The sequence below is a fragment of the Aythya ferina genome (genome assembly GCF_964211825.1).
Source record: "Aythya ferina genome assembly, chromosome: 3".
In the NCBI taxonomy this organism is placed as follows: domain Eukaryota; kingdom Metazoa; phylum Chordata; class Aves; order Anseriformes; family Anatidae; genus Aythya; species Aythya ferina.
Window position 1 is genome coordinate 37596677 of NC_140298.1, and position 23900 is coordinate 37620576.

A 23900-nucleotide genomic window follows, 5' to 3' on the forward strand; every position below is an offset into this window, starting at 1 on the left:
ATATATGGGCCATGCACGGAGAAATGTTGAGCGATAATAAAACTTGAAAAAATTTTGGATGAGGTCAAGTAATCTATGTAACAAATCTATGAGCAAAGTGTTCAAAGCACCATCATCTGAAGCACATAAAGTGAGCTTTACAGGAATATAAGGACAAAAATACAGTGGCAAGTGGGTGACCTAATCGTCATCACAACAGATAAGAGGCAATATAACTGACAATAGTGACACACCTTAAAATAGAAAGCATGCTGGGTGGCATAAAGCTCAGAGCGTACATTTCCTGAAATCTACAGTTTAACACCTTGGCATATTGAGACATTTACATATCCTGGCATCTGAATGCATCCATTAAGAGCAAGTGACTACCTGAGCTCTGGAGAGCGGTGCTGTCAGGCCCGTTTCCTCATCCTGAGGAGGAACAGCCAGGAGTGACTTCAGAATCACTCTCCTGAAGTAAAGGTAAGTGGAAATTCAGGCACAAAGTGTCTCATTGGAGGGGCTCAGCAAATAATAATGCCAAATATAAAAGAGTAACTGAAAGCAGTTAGTTATCTAGTCAATAACTGGGAGGAATCTCATTTGTTTACTCTCTGGATAAGAAGTTAAACAAATTTATATAACATTACAGCCTTTGGATCACAAAACTAGACACTTTTTTTTTTTTTTTTTTTTTTGAACTTTGGGGCCAAAACAGTACTTTGTAGTTATAAGGGAACCACTATTACAGAATCTCACTAAGCTGCAAAACTGGCTTATTTCTCATGCTACTAGAAAACAAACATAAACCCCACAAACAACACAGCTACAAAGCCCAAATGAAATTATGTATTCTACGCAGTGGTACCTGATTCACCCTGAGACTGCTTTCAAACTTCTCTCAAACATAAACTGTTGTCTTTCCAGAACAGTCCCTTTAACAAACCATCCATTCCTAACAAAATAACAACTTCCCTCAAATAAAATTAACAAAAACACTGAATAATTGAAGAAAAAAAAAAAAAGATATACTAGAAGGCTGTCCCCATGGGACCTATTTACAAATTGTTATTGTACTGCGCATGATCATAAATACAGATTATTTTCCCCGCTTTTATTATTTTATCAAAATGAATTTTACCCTTTTATTACTCATCCATTTCTCAGTTTTTAATTACTGACATTGAAAGAAACATCAGACTTTGTTATTAAGACTATGCAGATAGTAACATTTTTGTTGATTAAAAACAATAATCACGTTAATCTCAACTCAGCACCTCCTACTAACTTTAAAAGAAAGAAATGACCATAAACGTGCTACGTTTGTTCCAGAGAAAGCAACTGCTCTTTTCCACTGACAGATAGAGCTTCAAACAAAAACCTGAGGATGCTCTTCAACTTAAATGACCATTAAAAAAATCAAAGATTATCTTCCACAGAGCATCTGCTTAATAGTAAGAGAACTGCTCTTCCAAACATATGTTCCAGAGTTGCCTGCAAATCTGGTAAACCAGATTACCCCCACCACCTTTTCTCCCTGAAATTGATTTATAAACGCTATTAGCAAGTCAGGTTAGAGATCCCAGCTGTACATCTGGAGAGAAATCAAGCAAATAATAAAACAACTATTGAATTCAGGCAATAAATCTATTCTGTAATAGTACTGGAAAATTAAGAAAATATATACTCTTGCTTCAGTAGACTACGGAGTACTCCAGTAGCGAGGTACATGTTCGCACGGCCAGGGAGGCGCTGAGCGTGCTATCTTCAATCACTCATGTGATACTCTCCCAGTTCTTTCACAAACATCAATTTACACAACAATCCCATGAGCCAGATAACAACTATTAGCCTACTTCTGTGAGAGACAGAAAACTGCCAGTGGGATGTCACAATATTACGTGAAATTGAGGACAGAGCCGTGATTAGCATTCGAACGCTCCAAGTTTCTAGTTCTGTGAAGTTTCTATGGCGTATCTTAAGAGTAGCTCTACAGGGCACTTCAGCGTGCTGTACTGAAAGATTACACTCAAGAGTACACCTTACTGTGTTTGAACATAAGAGGTTAAACCCGAAGAGATTAAGAATTTCTCATAAAATGAGGTGATAGGATAAATGCATGGAGCTGTGTATTCCCTGTACATACACTATTTCATTCTTCTAGTTCCCATAAACTCCTACAACACGTTCTTAGGAGCCCATCTTACTGCACTATGATTGTTTACTCTCTCCAACAAAAGACCTCCACAAAAGAGGTAATGTACCCACGTTTTATACCCTGAGCACAAGCCTGACGCCTGGAACAAAATACACTCGAGGTGTTTCCCTAACAGTGTTTGATAGACAGGGACTGGCTACATGGGAAACGTATGGGATGTACGACGATAGCTCCCCTACTCCGTGGTCACAGGGTGACTCAATAAAAAAGCAGCTATTCTACGAACCAAAGCCAGTGTTTACTGCATCATCAACTGGAAAGTACACATGACAAACAACAAGATAAAATTCTTACTCGGTAAATCACATCTTTTATGAACACAATCTCCAGTCAGAAAAGAAGAGCAACCTGAGCCAGCAACAGGGGCAGCCCTGTGCCTGCCGGTTGTACAGAGCAGCCCGAATAAACACCCTGTTGTGAGACTTCGTGGACCTTTATTCCCCTGCTTATTCCTCACCAATATCAGCGCCCTCGCTCATCCCCACGCCGTGTTTACTTTCCTAACTCTCCACCTGCACCTCCTACGGCAGGGATCGCGGCTGGAGCTCGATGTCCAGCCTCCGGGGCCGGCAGAGGGGATTCTCCGGCGGGACTCCGGTCCTCCGAGCCGCTTTTGCTCCCTTCGGGAAACCCGCTCCGGCACAAGGCATCGCCTGCCTCCCCGCTCCTCAGCCCGCACCGCACACCGGGAAAAGCGGCCGGCAGCCGGGGGGACCTCCCCGGGCACCCCGGGGGCTGCAGCCAGGAGGAGCCGGCATTTATTAGAAATTTATTCCCGTGCCCACGGTCCCCCCGCAGCCAGGCCTTCGCAGCCCCCCGGCACGCCGGGCTCGGGATGCTTCCCTCGAAACACTTCGTCCTCCGCTACGAAACTCAGCGGCAGCCCGGGAGGGGGGTCAGCCTGCCTTCAGCCCCTCCGGGTGCACCTGCCCGGGGATGGGGACGGGGACGGGACCGGGGACATCGCTCCGGGTGGCGGCCGGCCCCGGGGAGGTGGCAGCGGGACGGGCACCGCCGCTCCCCCTGCAGAGGAGCCCGGAGGAGCCGAGCGCCTCTCCGCCGGCCCCCAGCCCCTTTTCCAGCCCCGGGGACCCCCCCTCCCGCCGCCCCTCACCTTTTCTTCTCCTTGTCAGCTGTCATCGCGGCGGTGGCGGCCGGCTCCTGCGCCGCCTCTCGGGCCGGGGCGGGCTCAGCACCTGCCCGCGGGGCTCGGCACGGCTCGGCTCGGAGCACCGGCTCGCCCCCGAGGCGGGCGTACAGTCTCAGGACACTGCCGAGGATTGTACGGCCCGCCCGGGGGATGGGGGGGGGGAGGGAGAAAGCAACGACGGCGGCGGACAGCAGCGGCCGGGTGGCGGTGTCGGGGCTGCGCGGCTCGGCGCCGCCCGCAGAAAGTTCTCACTTTAAACCTTGGGCCGCCGCCGGCCGCGGGGGCAGGGGCAGGGCCGGCCCCTCCGGCACGGCCCCGGCCCGGCACGGCTCGGCCCCGCCCGCCCATGGGGCCGGCAGGGCGCTGCCGACGAGCCCCGGTCTCCCCGCCCCCGGCCCTGGGGTCAGCGGGACCCCCTCCACCCCTCCTCCGGTCCCGGGACACCCCCTCACACACCGGTCCCGGGACCCCCCTCCCCAAAACCCTTTTACTTTCCGGCTCTTGCAGCTCGCCTTATTTCCCTGCCCATAATAAGGCGGGCTGAGCCCCGTAATTCCCAGCGCCTCCCGGCCGGCCGGGGGACGCCGCCGCCGCACCTGCGATAAAAGGGGGACTCCCACCACCCTTAAAAGAAAATAAAAAAATACACACACACACAAAAAAAAAAAAAAAAAAAAAAGGATTTTTTGGTACCGGCAAAACGCCCCCGCCAGCCCCGGGTTGCGCAGTGCCGCTGCCCGCACGGTGCGGAGCAGCCCCTGGGGGCCGGGGCACCGCATTTGGGACTCGCAGCTTGGGATTTCTGCTTCAGCCTCGCTTCTCGAGTTCGTTTTCTGGGCGGCGGGGGTGTTCTGCAGCCTAAACTTTCCAAAATCCGGCGGTTGTTGGAAACAGAGGGAGGTAGGGCTGCGCGGCAAGGAGCGCTAAAGCTAGCACTCGCTACAGGTTGCTAGAGTTAGGGCCAACAGAAAAATGAAACCACGGATTCTCTTTCCTTGCTTTACACCAGAGTAGCTACCCTCACTTACACTTGCCCATCTCCAACCCAAAGGCACACCTTTGCACTGAGCTCTGCGAGGCTTCCCGTACTGCTGGGAAATGGAAGTACTACAGGCAAAATGAGCCAAACTAGATTTATTCCTCAGTTATTCAAATTTGAGCAATTTCCCCGGGCCGTATCATAGGCTGCTTTGTGTACAATGGGTCAGAGGTTTTTCTCTTTCATACCATATGAGTGTTTAAAGAAATGCATTTGGGTTTGAATTTGCATATGCTGTTCTCAGGTCTGAAAAGAGCTACACATGCTTACACAGCAACAGCCTAATTAGGTGGTAACAGTTTTTTTTTTTTCTCCTTCTTGTTATACAAGAGAACCTAAACAAAAGAAACCCACAAATATTTAAATCCTAAGTAAACTTAGTTAAACAGAATTTGTGTATGCAGGACTAAATTTAACCTTCTGGGAATAAAAGAATGCAACAGGATCAAAGAGCCAAGTCACTCATTTCCTAGATTAAATAGACTTCTTCGTCCTTCATTGATCTCTGCTGATGTCAATGCTCCTTGCTGTATCTTAGAGCACTTCACTTGGATAAACAACTTGCCTTCAAAAATCAGACAAGAAAAGCATTTAAACTGGCTAAATCTAAACCACTCAGTAAATTTCAAATATTTCAGGTCCAGCCCATTGCTCTAGCTCTTGTTGGCTCTGTCCACATGGATATAGTGTAGTTGATTAACAGCCTAAAACTCTTCAGACCAGTGAGGTCTGAAAGTGCTTTCACAATCATAGCATTCACCTCCGAGCACCACCTGTGCTCCTCTGTGGAGAGAGGCTGGTGGGCTTCAGGGTAGAGTTGTGTCCAGCAAAACCAGAACCTTGCTGATGAGTCACTAAAGTAAAGTGAGCGAGACTGAGCTGTTCTTGCAGCTCCATGACAATGTCAGTTCCCCAAGCTGTCTGTACTATTGTTTCTGGCAGCTGAGCTCCTCGCTTTGACCACAAGGCAAACAAATGTCCTGCCTTCTGGAGCTTACTTGTCGTGTTAATTCCCTCCCTTTCCCAGGACTACTCAAGGAGGGAAAGATCAAATATATTAATAGCATTGTCACTCTACTCAACCCATTCTGCAACAATCCTGGCTCATGGCTCCTACAGAAAGAGGCAGGAAGCTTTTGCCTTGATGGAGAACAGCAGAGAGAATCACAAGAGTTTATTTTCAAACATACCTCATTACTGCTTTAATCTTCTTTACTGACACTATTTATTAACAGTAGTGTCCACCGTAAGGTGGACTTGCTCTGTACTTAGACTCTTGGAAGTTTCCATAGGAGCTACACTGGGAATGAAATTACTTCAGAGAGATGCCATATTTAATCTGCAGGAGATGACAACTTCCAGGAAAGCCAAGAGAAACCTCAAACAGCTTTGGTTCAAGCCAGTAAACACAGCTTGCCCTCTCAATTACTATCATCATTGTATGGGCTCTTTCTGTTTCATACTCCTATATTACTCCTTAGATTTTATCTCATATTTGCTACATTTTACAGCTAACTTATAAAAAATAGGCATCATTCAGAAGAAAGTTCACAGAAGGAGAAAAAGTACTCAGAAAATATGGTTAGCTTCTGTTTTCCCCACCCTGTGAAGGTTTACAGCAGAATCAATGTAACAATTCATCTAGATGTGCTTTCTAGATCCACAGATTTCTCTGTGGTCTGTGAAAATATAAGCGTTTTTTTTTTTTTTTTTTGCCACCCCCATTTTGGAAATTATAGGAAGTGCCCCACATTGCTCCCGTGTGAATTACTGTAGAAATGATATAGGAATAGAAAGTTCTTGATTTCCTAAGAGCAATCTTCATATGAGAGGCATTGGAAATGACTTGTTACCATCTGCCAGGATAACAGTGGCTCACTCTCTATGTGTCCCTCAAGTCAACAGGGACCAGTTTATGTCAACTGCTTTTATTCTAGACTCTACGAAGAAAACAAATGGAAGACTTACAAAAATAAAATCATGTTGTGTTAGCAAGTTTCATGATTTACCCTCAGGTCAAACTGCACTGAGAAATTAGAAAATCTGCATACAGCAGGGACTAGGCCATTGGAGCTCGACTCATCCTTCTGGTGTACCAAGGCAGGAACACCACATCACCCAAACAAGAAGCAGGCAAGCTCCTGATTACTGCCCTTTATTCTGAAACACACCACTGATTTAGGACCAGTTATGCTACATGGCGTCTTCTCAGGATATACATATGTATGTAATCAACCATCCAAATCAGTGCGTGTGCCAATTTGAATGCGCATAGCTATCAGCCACGAAGGGAAAGCACTTCTTGGACTCTGTATTATGCATGCATGCTACTGGCACCTGTATTTACTAGAAGAGTGTTGGTAAAACATACAGACATTCAAGATTGTTCAGCAATTAATGCTCCAGGGCAGTCAAAAGAATACATGGACACTCCATTCCTTACAAGGAAGGCATTATTATTAAAATTAAAAACAACTTGAGAGGTTGAAGTGTTTCAGATTCATTAGTAATCCCTGGTCATTTTCTTTCTTTTTCTGGCTCCTCAACACCACCAGAAAGTATGACAACAAAAAGTTGAGGCCTGTAATAACAAACAATTATCTTATGGGAAAGGGGAGGGGAGAAAGGAGAGTCCTGTTATTGCAACACATCTGATCCTTTGAAGGAAATAGAAGAGATTCCTCACTTACTCATACCAGAATAAGTTACAGCCACAGAACACTTATTATATGTGATAGCAAATGAGACAAAAAAAAAAAATAAATTAACCTTCTGAAGGGGAAAAAGTGGTAATTGTAAACTGGATAAAACACGAAGGTCCATGGCAGAAGGTGGAGACTACTAAGATGGAGATGTAACAAAAATGCCTGAGCTGGGGTGCAAAGAAATAGTGTTTCTTAGTCACCAGTCACTTATGCTCATTTACACTTTCTTTCATGATTGCTGGCCCACAGCTGTATCTCTGTGTAGCTGTACTTCCTGCACGGTCAGGAGCTGGGCCCTTTCTGCACACAGCAGCACCAACCAATTATCAGTGGTGAACAGGAGCTCAGCTAGCAAACGTGGACTTTCTTAAAGATTTCTTTGCCTTTTGTGTAGTTTAATACTAGAAGGAAGATCGAGAAAAAAAATAAATAGAACCACCAACAATTTATAACAGCACTCACCGCTGTTGCCCTACGCAGAAAGCAATGCACTATAGGCAATAACGTAACTGCTAGTGTAAAGTGCTATTTTAAGAGAACACATGCAGATGTATCTCAAAGCTTCTGAATACCAGGAGCACACCTTTGAGCAAGGCTCACTGATAAGCTCAGGGATTTTGAGGCATTGATTACTTACAGACACATTCCAGGCGTTTCAGTCATCACACTTCCGTGAAGAAAAGACACGATGGCCAAAATGTAGGGAATGTACCTGTAAATATTAAAAGGCTTAAAATTACTCAGCTTATCTTTCAGAGTTTTTCAAAATTACATTCTGAGGATGTCTCAAACTGATTCCAAGCAAAGGTGGTAAAACAAAGAAAGTGATGGTTTGTAATAGGACCATCTGGAAAAGAAAACTGATGATGAACAGGAACAGAGAAACACTCCTGTCTTGGTACTGGGAATTATCATTTTGAAATTTTGGGAAAGCTCAACTAAGAAACCAATCCAGCTTGCTAAATGAAGAAAGCTTTTATTTTGGGTTTTTCCCCTGACCTTCAATAGCATATTATTTAGAAATACTGATTCACAGTTACATTTTTTGTTGGCGCTTCAGTTACATTTTCTTATTGACCTGTAAAGACTGAAAGCTAAATACATTATTTAGAGTGCAAACAACTCCAATGCAGCCAGGGCAACAACCCCAAACCTTAAAACCTTTGGGTACATGTTAGACTCCAGCATACTAAAAAAACAATCAGAAAGAAAACTAAAACCAACCAACACCCAAAAACAAAGGGAAAACAAAACAAAACAAAACACAATACCAAAGAGGAGAGAGTAAAATCTGGAAATACAGAACTTTACTGCATGCTTTTTGATACGTAAGGCAGTAGTAGTTCAACTTAATGAAAATAAAGTATGAGGCAGATACAGCCTTCATTTACAGAAATTCTAACCCAGTGTTTCTGGAAAATAGGCACCATATAGATGTACCAGTAATCACCACCTCCTACTCGATTTTAACCCATTTACTTTGTCCCCCGCCATCCCCCACCAGCTGCCAGCTCTCGTGTCAGGCAGCAGAGCTCTGCAGCCGCTTGCTGCTCCTCGACAGTAGCTCTTCGAAGGAAGCATGACTGAGGGATCACCAGAGACAAGTTTTACCCAGAGCCAACAAAAACAACAGTAACATTCAGATGGGAAGGGAAAACATTCCTCTCGCTGGATTTTAAAAGCCAAACTTTGTAGCAATGTTTTTCATAATCATTACCTCCTATGCCCGTGAAACAGCTGTCTTCACACAGGAGTTGCTCCTCCCGTGTGAGAGACAGCCTCATAAACATGAGGCTCTCCCTCCCAAAAAGCACTGCATGCTGGATAAACGTCCAAAAAGAGATGGGAAGATGTGATTGAGAATTTTTGCAACATTGCAGCGATACCAGTGCCTAGTAGTTAACATTCAGTCACTCACCAAATATTTATTTAGAGGCAGTGTAGCATGCTCACTGCAGAACTTTGAGTTTTAAAAAGAGCCAAGAGATTTTTCACGCCTGCGTGTATTTTATTTTAGGAATCTAAATGCCATTGGAAATGCTGCTCTTAAATCTTTTCATCTGTGGCAGTTACTTCTAGAGATTTGGGCATTGTTTTTATTCCCCAAAGACTCTAATTTACTTTAAAGAAGACCTCAAAAAATGCTTGTTTTAAAATAGTCATTCTTAAATTACTGGTGTTCAACACAGTTACTGAACCTGTTAACCCTATGGACACTTGTCACCTAAAGAAGGTGACAAATTACTGCAAAACTGGAAAAAACGCAAAAGTTCTCCTGACACTGCTATACTAGATGATAAATCCCTGCCCTCCAAAACACCAGCTTCTCTGGGAACTGGAGAACGTCATTAAAGAGATAAAGAATTTATCATTGCACACTTTGAAATTATTGCTCAAGCTCCTAGACTTCTAGACCTTTTCATTTTGTCCTAAAAAATAAAAAAAGCTATTTTTTTTTTTTGGTGTGTGGTGTTCTTGGTAATTGAAATTCCAGGCCCTAAGTTACTCTGTGCAGCTCCCAGATGTACTCTGGATAATTTAAACCTTAATCTACCTGAGACAGTAATGGGTAATCACAGTGGGTCTCCCCCAGCCAAACCTCCCTTAGCTCCCTCTCAGTCAACAACAAGCATAATTTTGACAACAGAGTGCCTTAGAGCAAGAGCTTGACCTGGGGCTCAGTGACAGGTGGGACTCCAAGCAGCCTCCACCTCCCTACCACAGCCGCCCCGTGCTAACAGCCAAGCTGCTCATGAGCTGCCTCCTCAGTCTTCACGAGACTACGGCACCCTGACTATTTCAAGTGCTGGTAACATTCACCTTGTTCCCCTTCACCCTGAAACTTGTTCTATTTTGGGGAACTACTCCAGGATCCATTTGGCACAGGGCCTAACACTTGCTTCTTAAGTAGGTCTGCTCCTGGAAATATTTATAGGCTCTTAAGTACTGATAACATGGGATATTGGTAACAGTGTAAGTGATTCACATACAGACAAGGAATTGGATAGCTGTCCCTCATTCCCCCACAAAAAACATCTCTGAGCTTTGCTTTTTTTTCTCCTATTTTGATGTGCTGCACCCTTTGTGTGAAGCACCTTCTATCAGTAATGACACTGAGACGTTTCTCTTCATTAATGTTGTTAGATTACAATACATGATTTATGATACTATGTACCATTTTGACAAGAAAGAAAAAAAAAAGTAGAAAACTGCAACTATTGTCTCTCAAGTCATTTATTTCTGGGGGAAAAAACAAACAAACAAACACACAAAGAAACCCAAACAATTTCATTGTGAGTTGCTTTGGCAAGGGAGAAGAGGAAGGCTTTACTGTTCACCAAACCCTTACCTCCTGGGTTTCATTAGTCATAAGAATGAAAACAAGAACCACCATTCTGGCTTAGGTTCCCTAATGATGAACCCCAAACTGGCAGGGTGTATGGTCACAACAAATCCATTCAAATAAGAGCTCATCATTCCATTTTTGCATACACAAAATTAATATTAAACAGCAGAACTAACAGCTATATGTACTTACATTTCCACAAAACCAAAACTGGGGACCACATGAATACCTTTAGGTAGTCACTGGTTCCAAGTCACTTTTCATTTCCATTGATACAGACAACTAATCAGGATTCAAGTGTCTGAAAATCCAATTCAGTAACATGGAATCCGGAACATCATCATGTGTTGTTTTTCTTCTGTCTCTACCTCTGACAGAGGAATTAGCCCAGAGACTCATATCATACTTCAACTATCTTTAAATTAAGTTTAAGAAGTGCTAAAAGCTCTGAATCTCCATCTCCAGGACGTTTTTTTGGTGCTCTACACCAAGCTTTCTTCAGACAAACCAATAAGAAAAAAAAAACCCTCACATTTGATCAAGCTATGGGAGTTGTTGACTTACAGAGTTTTTCTCTAGACAGAGAGGCTTCAGGAACCCGGTTAAAACCTCCAATTACATTTTTCAAATAGCGGACGGAGCATGTTAGGCCAGTATGGCCCAAAATCTTGGCCAGCCTGACAGGCTCAGCAGGTTTTCTCCCTGAATTGTGTCACCAGCCCTGAAACAAGTATAGCAGAGCCCCAGACATGCCTTGCATCAGAAGGAAACAACAAGCAATACATGAACTCTGTGCTCAAGTTTTCAGAGAGACACAGGTATAAACTTTGCTAAAAGAGTCCCGCAGAACATCAACACAAATGATGCCACTGAAAACAGCTCCCCTCATTAACATTAAAGGCATCTACATCAGTCAACCTAAGACATTTCCCACTGTCAGCACGAGTTGTTTTCATTATGCTAAATGATCACTGGTGGGATTTTCCTAAGTCCTCACTGACACCAGTTTTCAATAAAACAGCAGGATTTTGAAATCATAACACCAATTGTTATTACAACAATTTAGCTAAAACCGCTTTGGCTATCAAGACTTTCCCCCAAACCTATATGCTTCCAGACACTGATCTGGTTATCCAGACATATGTTTTAGCAGAAGTGCCAGGAGTTGGACTCAATGATCCTTGTGGGTCCCTTCCAACTGGGGATATTCTATGATTATTAATTCTTTCTAGCCATTTCATTCAATGCATCCAGGCCTCAGAAAAGCTTTTGAAAGTCTGCACACATTGTGTTGTCAGAAAAATAAAAAGTACATTCATACTCTTTAGCAATGTCCAAAAGCAAGGTAACAACAGGGAATCGGCATCTTACTTAAATAAACCCAGATTTGTTCCAAGCACAGTAAAGAACTTAAGTTTTTAAGTCCTTCATTGACTGGATACTCATATGATTTGGCTTAACACAGGGCGCTGGCATACATCCAAAGTTACAGGCACATAAATGACTTCAGCAGTTCTCTAACAAGCTGAATTAACCCAGTGTTCACATTATTAGCACAGTTTTCAATTTGTCCCTAAATATTTTTATTTTTTATTTTTATTTTTTCCATTTAATTTTAATTTCTGTGTTCTGTAGTTTTGTCTCCTAAAAATGTTTTGGAAGGGAAACAAGAGGAACAGATGACTTTTTATGGAAACAGTGGCTTTTGTAGTCTGAATACATGCAACAGAGAAGTTTCTGTTCAAATGACAAGCTAATTCACATTAAAACACTGAATATTCTTTAGATTTTTATATATATAAAAAAAAAACACAACAAGAAAACACTTGATATCCCCTACCATACAGCCTAAAACAATGAAAAACACAAAGACAAAACTGGAATATCTATTCTGAAGGTGATTTTCAATTCTTTTCCAGCAAAACCTGTCAAATAAAAGAGAGAATTAATCTTCTGAGAGATGAATGTGTAATTTATGTCAAAACATTTAAATTTGTGGAATAAATAACAGACACAGATTACGAAGGATTCAGATGAAGGAGTTGAGACTGGAAATAGTGTTGTCATGAAGTACGTAATTATATGGTTAAGTATCAGAATAAAACCAGGACTAGTCCTGAGCTCAGAGGCTGAGAATTGCTATACTTATGTGGGATAACTTTCACTTTCTATCTGAGATTTTTGGTCTGTAAACAACATGGATGATTAGTTCCTATTAGCTTCAAACATAAAACCCTCTGTGAAGTACCCCTTTAGTGGTAGGGAAACTTTAACCACAAAGTGAGTGTTCAAGCAGGCAGTGGACTTGGGACTATAACAGCAGGAGAAAAAAAAAAAAAAAAAGAGGAAGTATTGTTGACTGACTAAAATATTCCATGCCTTGTAAATGGCTTTGTTTGATTTTCTCTTGGATTTTTTTTCCCCTGTAGAAGCTGAGCTAATTTTAATCTTCATGATTTAGAAGAGATCCATAAAATTATACTTCCAGTTCCTATATTTTGAGGAGCCTAACACATCTCTTCTGAAGAAACAGAGAAGTAAATGGGATTGTTAGCAGCTTGAGGTTGCACCCAAGATGGGAGGAAGGAAAGCACTCTTCAAGCATTGCCACAGGACTCCCCCTTCAGCCAGTCCCATGGCTTTGTCTGCCTTCTGACATTGTCAGAGCTGCCTCCTAACTAGCTTTTATCCTGCAGGAGCCTACTGGTGAGATGTCAGCTCTCTACTGTCCTTTAAATCCTCACTCTCTTTTTCCTCCTTCTCTCTTAGCAGCTGGAAGTCTCCTTCCAAATGCCCCCTTCACATCTCTCTGCCCATGTCACTCTTTATCATCTTTCTCAGACTGACAGTTCACTTTTGCTCAAAATGCTCTATTTCACATACATTAAATACAGTTGTCATAAATCCAAAGCCAGTAAAACAGCACATCCCAGATAAGTTTTCTAGTATATTTTGGATGATTGATGAGAATACATCTCAACTCTTGGTAACTGTTCTCATGTTTTATCCTCCCAGTTATAAATCTACACTAAGCGTAAAATGGCTTGGCTTCTACCATCATGCTATGTGTTTCTAAATCAAAAATAAGTGGTTTTTTTTGTTTGTTTGCTTTTGTTTTTTCGTGTTTTTTTTTTTTTTTTTTTTTTTTTTTTTTTCCCCTCCAACTTAATTCCCTTTTCCTGGGGAGAAGCTCATGATCTGTGACCTATTCAACTCCTGTCCTTCTGCTTGACTCTTCAAGTAAGTATGTTCTCCCTGGGTTGCACTACAAACAAAGTTTTCTACTTTTTTAATCATTCCCTGGCAGATTTCCTGTAATATCTATACTAGCCTAACTAGAATGTGTTATAAAGGCATCTCGAGTCAAATATAGAGCAAGGGTAGGTTCTATTGATCTCCCTGGAATTCTTCTACTCATAAATCTAAGGATCACAACAGTCCCTAAAAGAAAGCAGAGTTGGTAAGAACTAGACTTGACCAAACCTTTCTAGAAACACTTCCTATTCACAATAACATTTTGAGACTATCAGTCACGTAGTTTTAATCCACTCAGTACCTGCCACTATTCTAATTTAAACCATTTATGACATCAATTGAAGTGTTTTATAGAAAGTAAAAGATATTACTAAAAGACTACTTTTATTAGCAAAACTTCCAGAAAGATTTTGTTTAGTGGGGCATACGTTACACTGCAGCACTATTGCATTCCATAAAGTTTATCTGGTAATTCTTCATCACGTTTTGTGTTGCTTCTTTCATCATTTTCCCCAAAACTCATCTATAATTTATGTTTTTAAAAACATTTTTGGTCAAATCTTTTCTAAGGTTTCGAATAACTATTTGAGGAAGTTGCTGGAGAAGAAATCAGCATCTCAGAGACCCATTCAGCCATGTTTTTTAAAGCTCATTTTGCAACTCATTTGAGCCTATCAATATGCAAGTCAAGAAGCTTCTGATTTGTATACTCCTTTGAGTAATATTGAAACACTTTTGATTTCTTCCTGTCATTTTTATGTCACTTGATTTCTCTCAAGTACAAAACACAAATAAACATGCTCGTGTTTTTATGTTTAAGTGAACTAATATATATATATATGTCATATTTTAAAATCCCTATCTTCATAGACTGTACCATTCATGGCTCTACCATTTTCATTTCCTTTTCTTGCAAGTGCTCTGTCATCAATGGACTGATCTTCATTACCCTTAAATTTTATGAGCATGGACATCTTCCTTATTGCACACAAAATTCAGAAAGGTTTCAATAGCAACAACAACAAAAAAAAGTAATAATCATCTGTGGTGAGAAGGACAAAACCAAGACTTAAGTTATATGGACTCTGATTTTAGTGAGAACTAATTAATAATACGAAGAGGGAGCTGTGACTAAATATTGACTTATACAAACACTTAGAAATGGTGTGATTAGCTGATGAGGAGAGACATGAAGCTGAAAGATCATCTCCTCAGGTGCCTCGGTCCTGTGTTTCTTGTGGTTGGCATGGAAAACCCAGCTTCAGCAGCATGAAACTGGAAAAGAGTGTGTAGGACACAGATTACAGACCGGTGCGAGTGGAAGAGGGGAGTTAAAACATGATCAATGCAATTCCACTATTTTTTCCTTTAATTTTATAATAGAAGAGGAATTACGATAGTATATTATTTTGAAGATGCATCTTCTCTTTCCTCCTCCTTAGTGGTGGGTATCCGTTTTCTGCATTTGAAAACTTTTTTTTGTGTTTACCACTTGTTCAGAGCTTGCAGCAAGAAACAGTCATATACAAGTCTTCTGTGGAAACTTGGTACTGGTTTTGTTTTGCTGCATAGACCAGGTACCAGGTTTTACAAACCCTTCAACACAACTTCTGTTGTACACAGCAGACAAACTAGAACTATATTCCATTCCTTGTCTTCTAGAAAAGCAATCAATTACCATATAACTTTTGGTAAATCAATAGCAATTCTGCAAGATACAGTGTTCAGGCTGAAAAGAACATGGAGAACTGGAGGAATAACAGCCTAAATAGCTGTGTAGCAAAAATATATGGGAAGATGATAGTTCAGATGTCACTTTAAAGAGGACTTTAAAGGACTTTAAAGAAGTAGAGAGTAGCGAGGCTGTGCAGGGACAAAATTAGGAAGGCCAAAGCTCATCTGGAGCTCAATCTGGCTACTGCCGTTAAAGATAACAAAAAACGTTTCTATAAATACATCAACACAAAAAGGAGGACTAAGGAGAATCTCCATCCTTTACTGGATGCGGGGGGAAACTTAGTTACAAGAGATGAGGAAAAGGCGGAGGTGCTTAATGCCTTCTTTGCCTCAGTCTTTAGCGGCAATACCGGATGTTCTCTGGATACCCAGTACCCTGAGCTAGTGGAAGGGGATGGGGAGCAGGATGTGGCCCTCATTATCCATGAAGAACTGGTTGGTGACCTACTACGGCACTTAGATGTGCACAAGTCGATGGGGCCAGATGGGATCCACCCAAGGGTACTGAGGGAACTGGCAGAGGAGCTGGCCAAGCCGCTGTCCATCATTTATCAACAGTCCTGGCTATCGGGGGAGGTCCCAATCGACTGGCGGCTAGCAAACGTGACGCCCATCTACAAGAAGGGCCGGAGGGCAGACCCAGGAAACTACAGGCCTGTCAGTTTGACCTCAGTGCCAGGAAAGCTCATGGAGCAGATCCTCCTGAGAGTCATCATGCAGCACTTGAAGGGGAAGCAGGCGATCAGGCCCAGTCAGCATGGCTTTATGAAAGGCAGGTCATGCTTGACGAACCTGATCTCCTTCTATGACAGAGTGACGCGCTGGGTGGATGAGGGAAAGGCTGTGGATGTGGTCTACCTTGACTTCAGCAAGGCTTTTGACACCGTCTCCCACAGCATTCTCCTCAAGAAACTGGCTGCTCTTGGCTTGGACTGGCGCACGCTTCGTTGGGTTAGAAACTGGCTGGATAGCCGGGCCCAAAGAGTCGTGGTGAATGGAGCCAAGTCCAGTTGGAGGCCAGTCACTAGTGGCGTCCCCCAGGGCTCGGTGCTGGGGCCGGTCCTCTTTAATATCTTCATCGATGATCTGGACGAGGGCATCGAGTGCACCCTCAGTAAGTTCGCAGATGACACCAAGTTAGGTACGTGTGTCGATCTGCTTGAGGGTAGGAAAGCTCTGCAGGAGGATCTGGATAGGTTGGACCGATGGGCTGAGGTCAACTGCATGAAGTTTAACAAGGCCAAGTGCCGGGTCCTGCACCTGGGGCGCAATAACCCCAAGCAGAGCTACAGGCTGGGAGAGGAATGGTTGGAAAGCTGCCAGGCAGAGAAGGACCTGGGAGTGATGGTGGACAGTCGGCTAAATATGAGCCAGCAGTGTGCTCAGGTGGCCAAGAAGGCCAACAGCATCCTGGCTTGTATTAGGAACAGCGTGACCAGCAGGGCTAGGGAGGTGATCGTCCCCCTGTACTCAGCTCTGGTGAGGCCGCACCTCGAGTACTGTGTTCAGTTTTGGGCCCCTCGCTACAAGAAGGACATCGAGGTGCTTGAGCGGGTGCAGAGAAGGGCGACGAAGCTGGTGAGGGGCCTGGAGAACAAGTCCTACGAGGAGCGGCTGAGGGAGCTGGGCTTGTTCAGCCTGGAGAAGAGGAGGCTCAGGGGTGACCTTATCGCTCTTTTTAGGTACCTCAAGGGAGGCTGTAGAGAGGTGGGGGTTGGCCTGTTCTCCCACGTGCCTGGTGACAGGACGAGGGGGAATGGGCTTAAGTTGAGCCAGGGGAGTTTTAGGTTAGATGTTAGGAAGAACTTCTTTACAGAAAGGGTTGTGAGGCATTGGAACAGGCTGCCCAGGGAAGTGGTGGAGTCACCATCCCTGGAAGTCTTCAAAAGAAGCTTAGATGTAGAGCTTAGGGATATGGTTTAGTGGAGGGCTGTTAGCGTTAGGTTGGAGGTTGGACTCGATGACCTTGAGGTCTCTTCCAACCTAGAAAATTCTGTGATTCTGTGATTTATACTTTTTTTTTTTTTTAAAAAAAAAAGGATTTATTACATTCATATGCAATGAGAGAGATTAGTTTAGGTGAGTCAAGAAGTCAGATGAGTCAAAACATCTTGATACAGGTACTTGACAAGTTCTAGCTCTTGTTAGAGCGAGCTGGGTAGTAGCTGAGAGGACAGGGAAAGCCGTGTGACTGATTGACTGCACCAAGTTACCTGCTTCCATGCATTACAGAGAGGGCATGCAAGCAAATCTCAGTAGAGGACGCATGTGCACTCAAGCTTCCTGAAGTTATTCACTGCCTCACAAGAAAGCCAACAAAAGCATATGGGTGAGACCTTTTGATTTTTCTCACGTGGTACAACATGGGAGTTACAAAAACAGGCATTTACCACCATTAGTGTGCAGAACTACCTTTGGGCAGAGGTTTGTAACAGAGATAACTGCACATGATAAACCAAAGTAGAAATTATGACAACTCACATGTTAATTGAGCTGAAACTGCCTGGTCAGTTTTGCCAGAGGTGTCATATGCCTTTTGTTGCTTACTCTTCTTTAGTCTTCTTCTAGGACCCAATAGGGAAAAAATAGCTTCAAAGAAAAGCCACAAGTGTCAAAGAACTATCATGTACCCAAGTGCAAAGTGAATACCACTGAAGCGACCTGGTGAGAGGATATCAGCCTTTGAGACTTCACAGACAGTTTCCGAGTGCCTTAGCCACAAACCTCCTAATGAAGCTCTAGACATGACTAATTCCAGTACAAGCCACCGCCGTGGGTAGCAGCCAAGTGATACATATCTCTCAATATCGTGATGATGTACCATCTTCTGTTTTTCAGTCAGATTTTCTATTAATCCTTTTAAGATAGAAAATAGATATACTTATTTGGGGCTTTTTCATATTATTACTGTCTCCACAATAAACATTTCTATTCTTGAGCATAAATATTTGAATATAGTGAAGCAAGAGACCATGAAATTTTGCAGGAAGAGCAGAATTAAATCGCTGATGTAAATAGCTGTAGACCCAGACTCCACCTGGCACAAGGAGCTGAGCCAGCGGAGGGAGGAAGCCACTACAGCTGGGCTGAGAGAGTCCAAAGGAAGAAAAGACAGTACTTGTATTCCATTTAAACGTAGACTGCTTGCCAATTTCTCCAACTGCACTGCATGAGGAAGTATTTTTTGATTCAGTTAAAACAAAACAAAACAAAAAAGTTTGCTTGTGTGGTTGTTAGAAATAGGGTGACTCTATTAAATGACATTTTCCTAGAAGGATTGATCAGCTCCTGAAATCTTTTTTTTTTTTTAAATGTTCTTTCAGCAGTAAGAAAAATTCTAAGAAGGATTTTAAAGCAGCTGTCTCACAGAAGGTTATCTCTTGTTTACAGTACATTTTGATACTGCCATTTAAGCACTAAAACAGAAACAAACAGGCATTTAAATATGTTACCCATGGTTTGCAGAAGTGATGAATTATTAACTACTTCCTGTCATCTTTTACTTTTTTTTTCCTGTATGTTGAATGGGAGGATGTGTGACAGACATGCAAGATAAAACAAATTAAAATAATGTGTTTAAACAGGGATATTCATACATACATATGGTCAATATATAAGAGACAACAGATCAAGTCTTCAGAGAAATTGCATCAGTTACTCTGCTTGAGGATCTGGTCTTCAATCTATGCAATATGTCCTATGAACCTCAGCTTCTAAAAGAAGTTTTCTTCATCGCTATCACCCTTTTAAAAATAAACAAATCTTCATTTAGAAGTTAGAAAAACAGAATAATTCACTCAAGTTGATCCTTTATCACAATAATCTTTTGATGTGTCTAAATTTAGGATCATTTTCAAGTTTATTTCCCTACTCAGCCACCCAGCTAGCATGGGAACAACAAGGGATTGCAGGTTTTAACCAATTCTCGAATACCACTGTCAGAAGATTCCCAATGAGTGCAGTGGGAATTAGATCAAATTAAGTATGATGCAAATTCCACAGGTGAGCAACAGCTCCAGTTTGCACACTTGATCAGACAACAAGCTTTTACACAATATTTTGATTATAATGAAAAACTCTGATAGAGATTCGTATGAATTAAATTGTAATGCTTTATTCCCAACTTCATAATCAATACCACATATTCAGACTCCATCTGAAAAACAGTGACTTCCAATAGCAATACAATAGAACAAATTTTGCACATGGTATTAATTAACAAGAAGTCAGAAATTGTCTTAGGTGTCCAGTGAATGTGGCTACAGTATAAGAAAGCCTTTTCTTATTTATTTGCATAGGTTTCATTTGTCACTTCCTGGCAGAGGAAACCTGAATGCATGCCGACACAGTTACTGTAGATCAGAGGCACCTGATCTACAGCAACATCATGATAAATGAACTTGGTCAATTCACACTAGCTCAGGGTTTCCTGCCCTGGAAAAATAATGTATAAGTGTTCATAGCTCAGTAACAAAGACTGCAATATAAACATGAATCCCCCAACACACATATCTCCCACAAAATACCACAGTATTATGATACATAACCTACGAAATCAGTGCAAATCCCAGAACTATGCTCCAATCAAATCACTTTCATTTTGCCTTGTGTTTTATTTCAATTTTATTTGCATTCATTAGACATGCTAACCCTGACTCACTCATAGTAATACAAGAAAAAACATTAAGATGCATCACTGCTCCATCCTTGTAAGACTCCACCTGGAGTCCTGAGCTCTGGGGCCCCCACCAAAATAAAGACATGGTCCTATTACAGCTATGCCAGAGGAGGGGCCACCAAGATGATGAGGGCTGAAGCACCTTTCCTATAAATCAAATCTGAAAGCGTTGGGGTTGTTCAGCCTGGAGAAGTCTCCAAGGAGACCTTATAATGGCCTTCCAGTGCTTAAAGGGAGTCCACTGGAAAGCTGGGGAGGGACTCTTTCAGGGAATGCAGTGATAGGACAGTAGGGAATTTCTTTAAAATAAAAGTTGGTAGGTTTAGAATAGCTATTTGGAAAAAAAAACATTTTACTCAGAGGGTGGTGAGGCACTGGACCACGTTGCCCAGAGAAGTTGTGGATGCCCCATTACTGGAAGCATTAAAGGCCAGGTTGGATGGGGCTTTGGGCAGCCTGGTTTGGTGGGAGGTGTCCCTGCCCAGGGCAGCAGTTTGGAACAGGGTGACTTTTAAGGTGTCTTTCAAACCAAGCCATACCATTATTCCAAGTATTTAAAGCCTTATTATGACTATTATTAATATTAATATTGACTAAGAGCACCCAAATATGAGTTCTTACAACTGCACTAGTTTTTTAATTTTTTAAACTGTGTGACCATCTGGCAAAGACTAAAAAGATTGCACTCTTCCAAATTTCAGAAGTCCACAAATTCCCCCAATGAAACACAGTTCCTATTCATCTTCTTCATCTTGACTCCGTTCTGCAGGAGTTTTATTAACTTTATCTCCAGACCTCAATGCATGGAGAAGATTACAATTCATCTTTTCCAGTAATCTGTAATACAGACATATTGATCAAGAGTGTCCTTTAAGGGCAGTTACTCATGTTTCTTGGCTCTTTTCATCTGCTGTAAGTTACCTATTTATTTAATTTTTTTTTTTTCAAGTGTGCTTGCTGATGCCTTTATGACATTTAGTTATTCATCAACAAGAAACTGACTATCAGGCAGCAAAACACAAATTCTGGTCTGGGGCTCTCAGAAGAATAGGTTTGATAGTTCTGATGTGGAACTGATACGCTTATAGTTAGATAAGAGTATATGGCTGCTGTTAATGATTTGCTGTTTGCCACCACACATGCTTGTTTCTTTCATGTAGGGGTGTCTCTCACCTCTAAAAAAAGAAACCCCATTTCCTCTTTGCCAGTACTTATCATCACGCAGAGCAGAAACACAAGAACCAGGACAAACTCACAGAAGAACACAGCTTCTTTACAGTATTTTTAAGGTGGAATAGCTGCCATCAGGTTGCGTGCTTTACAGGAAGCCCCGCATCTTCATCCAGCACCATGGTTTCGCTCCTCTCCAAGGGCATGCACATGCTCCATCGGCAGAGCCCCATCAGCACGAGTTGCTGTTGGGCCAGCGAGGCAGCCACAGAGGAGGGCTGTCCCCGAGCCAGAGAGCAGCAACAGTTAAGCCCCGTGCATTCCTGCGATATGGCCTCTATTTACTTTTGGCCAGATCATTAGCCAAAGACATGAGGAGATAATACCTTCTTTATCCCTTTATGAGCAGAGCAAGTAAGGAGCAGTATTAGGGGCATTTGGGGTAAAGCAGCTTACATTTTGGACGACCTATTCCTGTTTTTTAATGGGAAGATTCAGGGCCATCTGCAGCAATGAGCAAATGTATGCATCTGCATCAGCATTTATAATTGTGCTGGTTAACTCAGGTTCATGTTGTAACAACAGAAAGAAGAAAAGATCATCTTGAAGTTAGAAAGCCAACTCCCTTAGCTCTGTGACATAAAGCATATGCTTAGTTTTTAAAAGCATCAGTAAATCCCATAGCGACTCATGCCTGAGCACCAGTGTGCAACTACTGAAGTGTATTCAACTGGATCCTTAATTTCTAACCCAGTTGTGCAAACCTCTGGGACATTCCCTAATGAAAAGGAAGTTGCAAGAAATCACCTGCTTAGTCTCCCCAGTAATGAAAATGCAGTTGTCATTTCCCATTTATCCCTTATTAACAACAACAACATATCTCACAGTTACATGACGTTCATTTAAAATGGAGCACTTTGAGGCAAAGAAAACAATATTTGGTTTAAAGAGAAAGCCAGATGAAGTGGCATGTGCTGTTCTCCTTCAAACAGGACCCAAACAGGGTGTGGTAGGCATTTACAGTATTTTAACTATGTAAGTAACAGTACTTGGGTTTTTAGCTCCTGGATTCTTTATCAGGTAACATATGCGGATGAAACTACTGTGCTCTGAATGTTTCATGACAAATCCTTTCACTGGCCAGAACAGTTTCCTTTCCTGCCAGAAAAACACATTCATGACTCATCTGGACTGGCAGTCCAGATCCAAAGCTTTCCTTGCAGACACCTGAGTGAGAGGGTTTCTTTGCTAGGAGATAGGGCATAAAGATATCTTACACATAAGAAAACCATTTCAAATTTTAGATGCATACTCTGATCACTTTCAAAAAGAACATGTAAGCTAACTGGTAGGATGAACACAGAGAAAGGTTTAGTAGATTATTCTTTTCAAAGGAAACCAAATTAAAAAAAAAAAAAACTCTTCCCTAAAAGGTAAGAAATTTAAGAATTAAGTTTCCAACAGCAATTAACATTTAGCTGTGAAATATCCACTACTGTTATTTTCAAAAAATTTTTCCTGAAGTATGTACTGCACTGAGAACCTATTGTGGAATCTCCCAAAGCCTCTGGGTCTTCAGATTTGCAGCAAGTGGGTGGATCAGGAATCAGCCATCAAGTCATGAACATGCCCAGGCCGTGTAATCACACAGCCATCTAAGAGTGACCCTTACACTTCCCTGTGTCTTCTCCTCTCCACCTTATATTAACTTGTTGCCAGCACTGGGCTGTAACCTCTTCAAGGATGGATCATTTCTTTCCATTTTCTTTTTCTTGCAAGATGCCCAAAGCACTGCCTGGAAATATGAAGACAGCTCCCAGGCTGTTTCACTAAGTTGGATGCAGTCATTAAGCAGCAGACTCTCATGTTTCAGCATTTGCTAAGTATGTGCCATAAAAATCATGTGGGTACGTCACTGCATCATTGTCTTCCAGCTGGATATCCTGCATGGGTTGACTCTGCAGTTTCCAGGTGTATAGGCTTAGCCTTGCACTACCCTAGAATGGATTTTGCATATAATGCATTTGCAATAGTAGCAGTTGAGAACTACAGAGGCTAGAATTAGAACTGCAAATTGCATTTCACGTTCCTTGAAGTATTAAAGGCACTACCCGGCATTTACCAGTAATTATTATACTACAAAGTATTTTTTGAACAGCTATCCCCTAGTTTTAGTAATGATTTTCTTACAACTATGTCAGCAATTCCTGACAAGCATGTCTTGCTTTTTTGTTGTTGTTACTTCTTCAAGAAATGTTTATCTCACTGTATTTACTGGTAATTTTGGAAAAAGAAAAGGAATGCCTAAAAATTTTGAGTTAAGCAACTCAAAAAAAGCCTCCACCCTCTTACGCTTGCACAAGAGTTTGTGTAACACTTTCTAGCAGAGCTCCAGAGGCAGCAGGAAAGCACTTCTTTCCTATTTCAGCAGGAAGGCAACTGGAGGCCAGAGGACTACAACTGGTGTTGACCAGGGGCTCCTATGTCCAGCCCCTCACCCCATTCCCACAAATTCTTCAAAGTATCATGGCCTTGTTGAAGGAATAGGTCCACAGCTCCCCAAGACCAAATGAGCCACCTAACGGCTCACCACAGGAGAAAAGCATTTCCACCTTCCCACACC

At 42.3% G+C, this 23900-nt stretch overlaps 1 protein-coding gene across 3 annotated transcripts in view; it reads right to left on the reverse strand.

The window, feature by feature from the left end:
• Positions 1-23900, reverse strand: part of EPAS1 (endothelial PAS domain protein 1) — a 118633-nt gene that overhangs the window by 76283 nt on the left and 18450 nt on the right. For 2 of the 3 annotated variants that reach the window (XM_084514877.1, XM_084514876.1), the window contains exon 2: positions 7729-7803. In XM_084514877.1, coding sequence (XP_084371003.1) covers positions 7729-7754 — 26 coding nt within the window. In that variant the 5' untranslated portion in view covers positions 7755-7803. Of the gene's footprint in view, positions 1-3311; positions 3623-7728; positions 7804-23900 lie in introns of those variants that run through there. The other variant, XM_084514875.1, reaches the window with a different exon arrangement.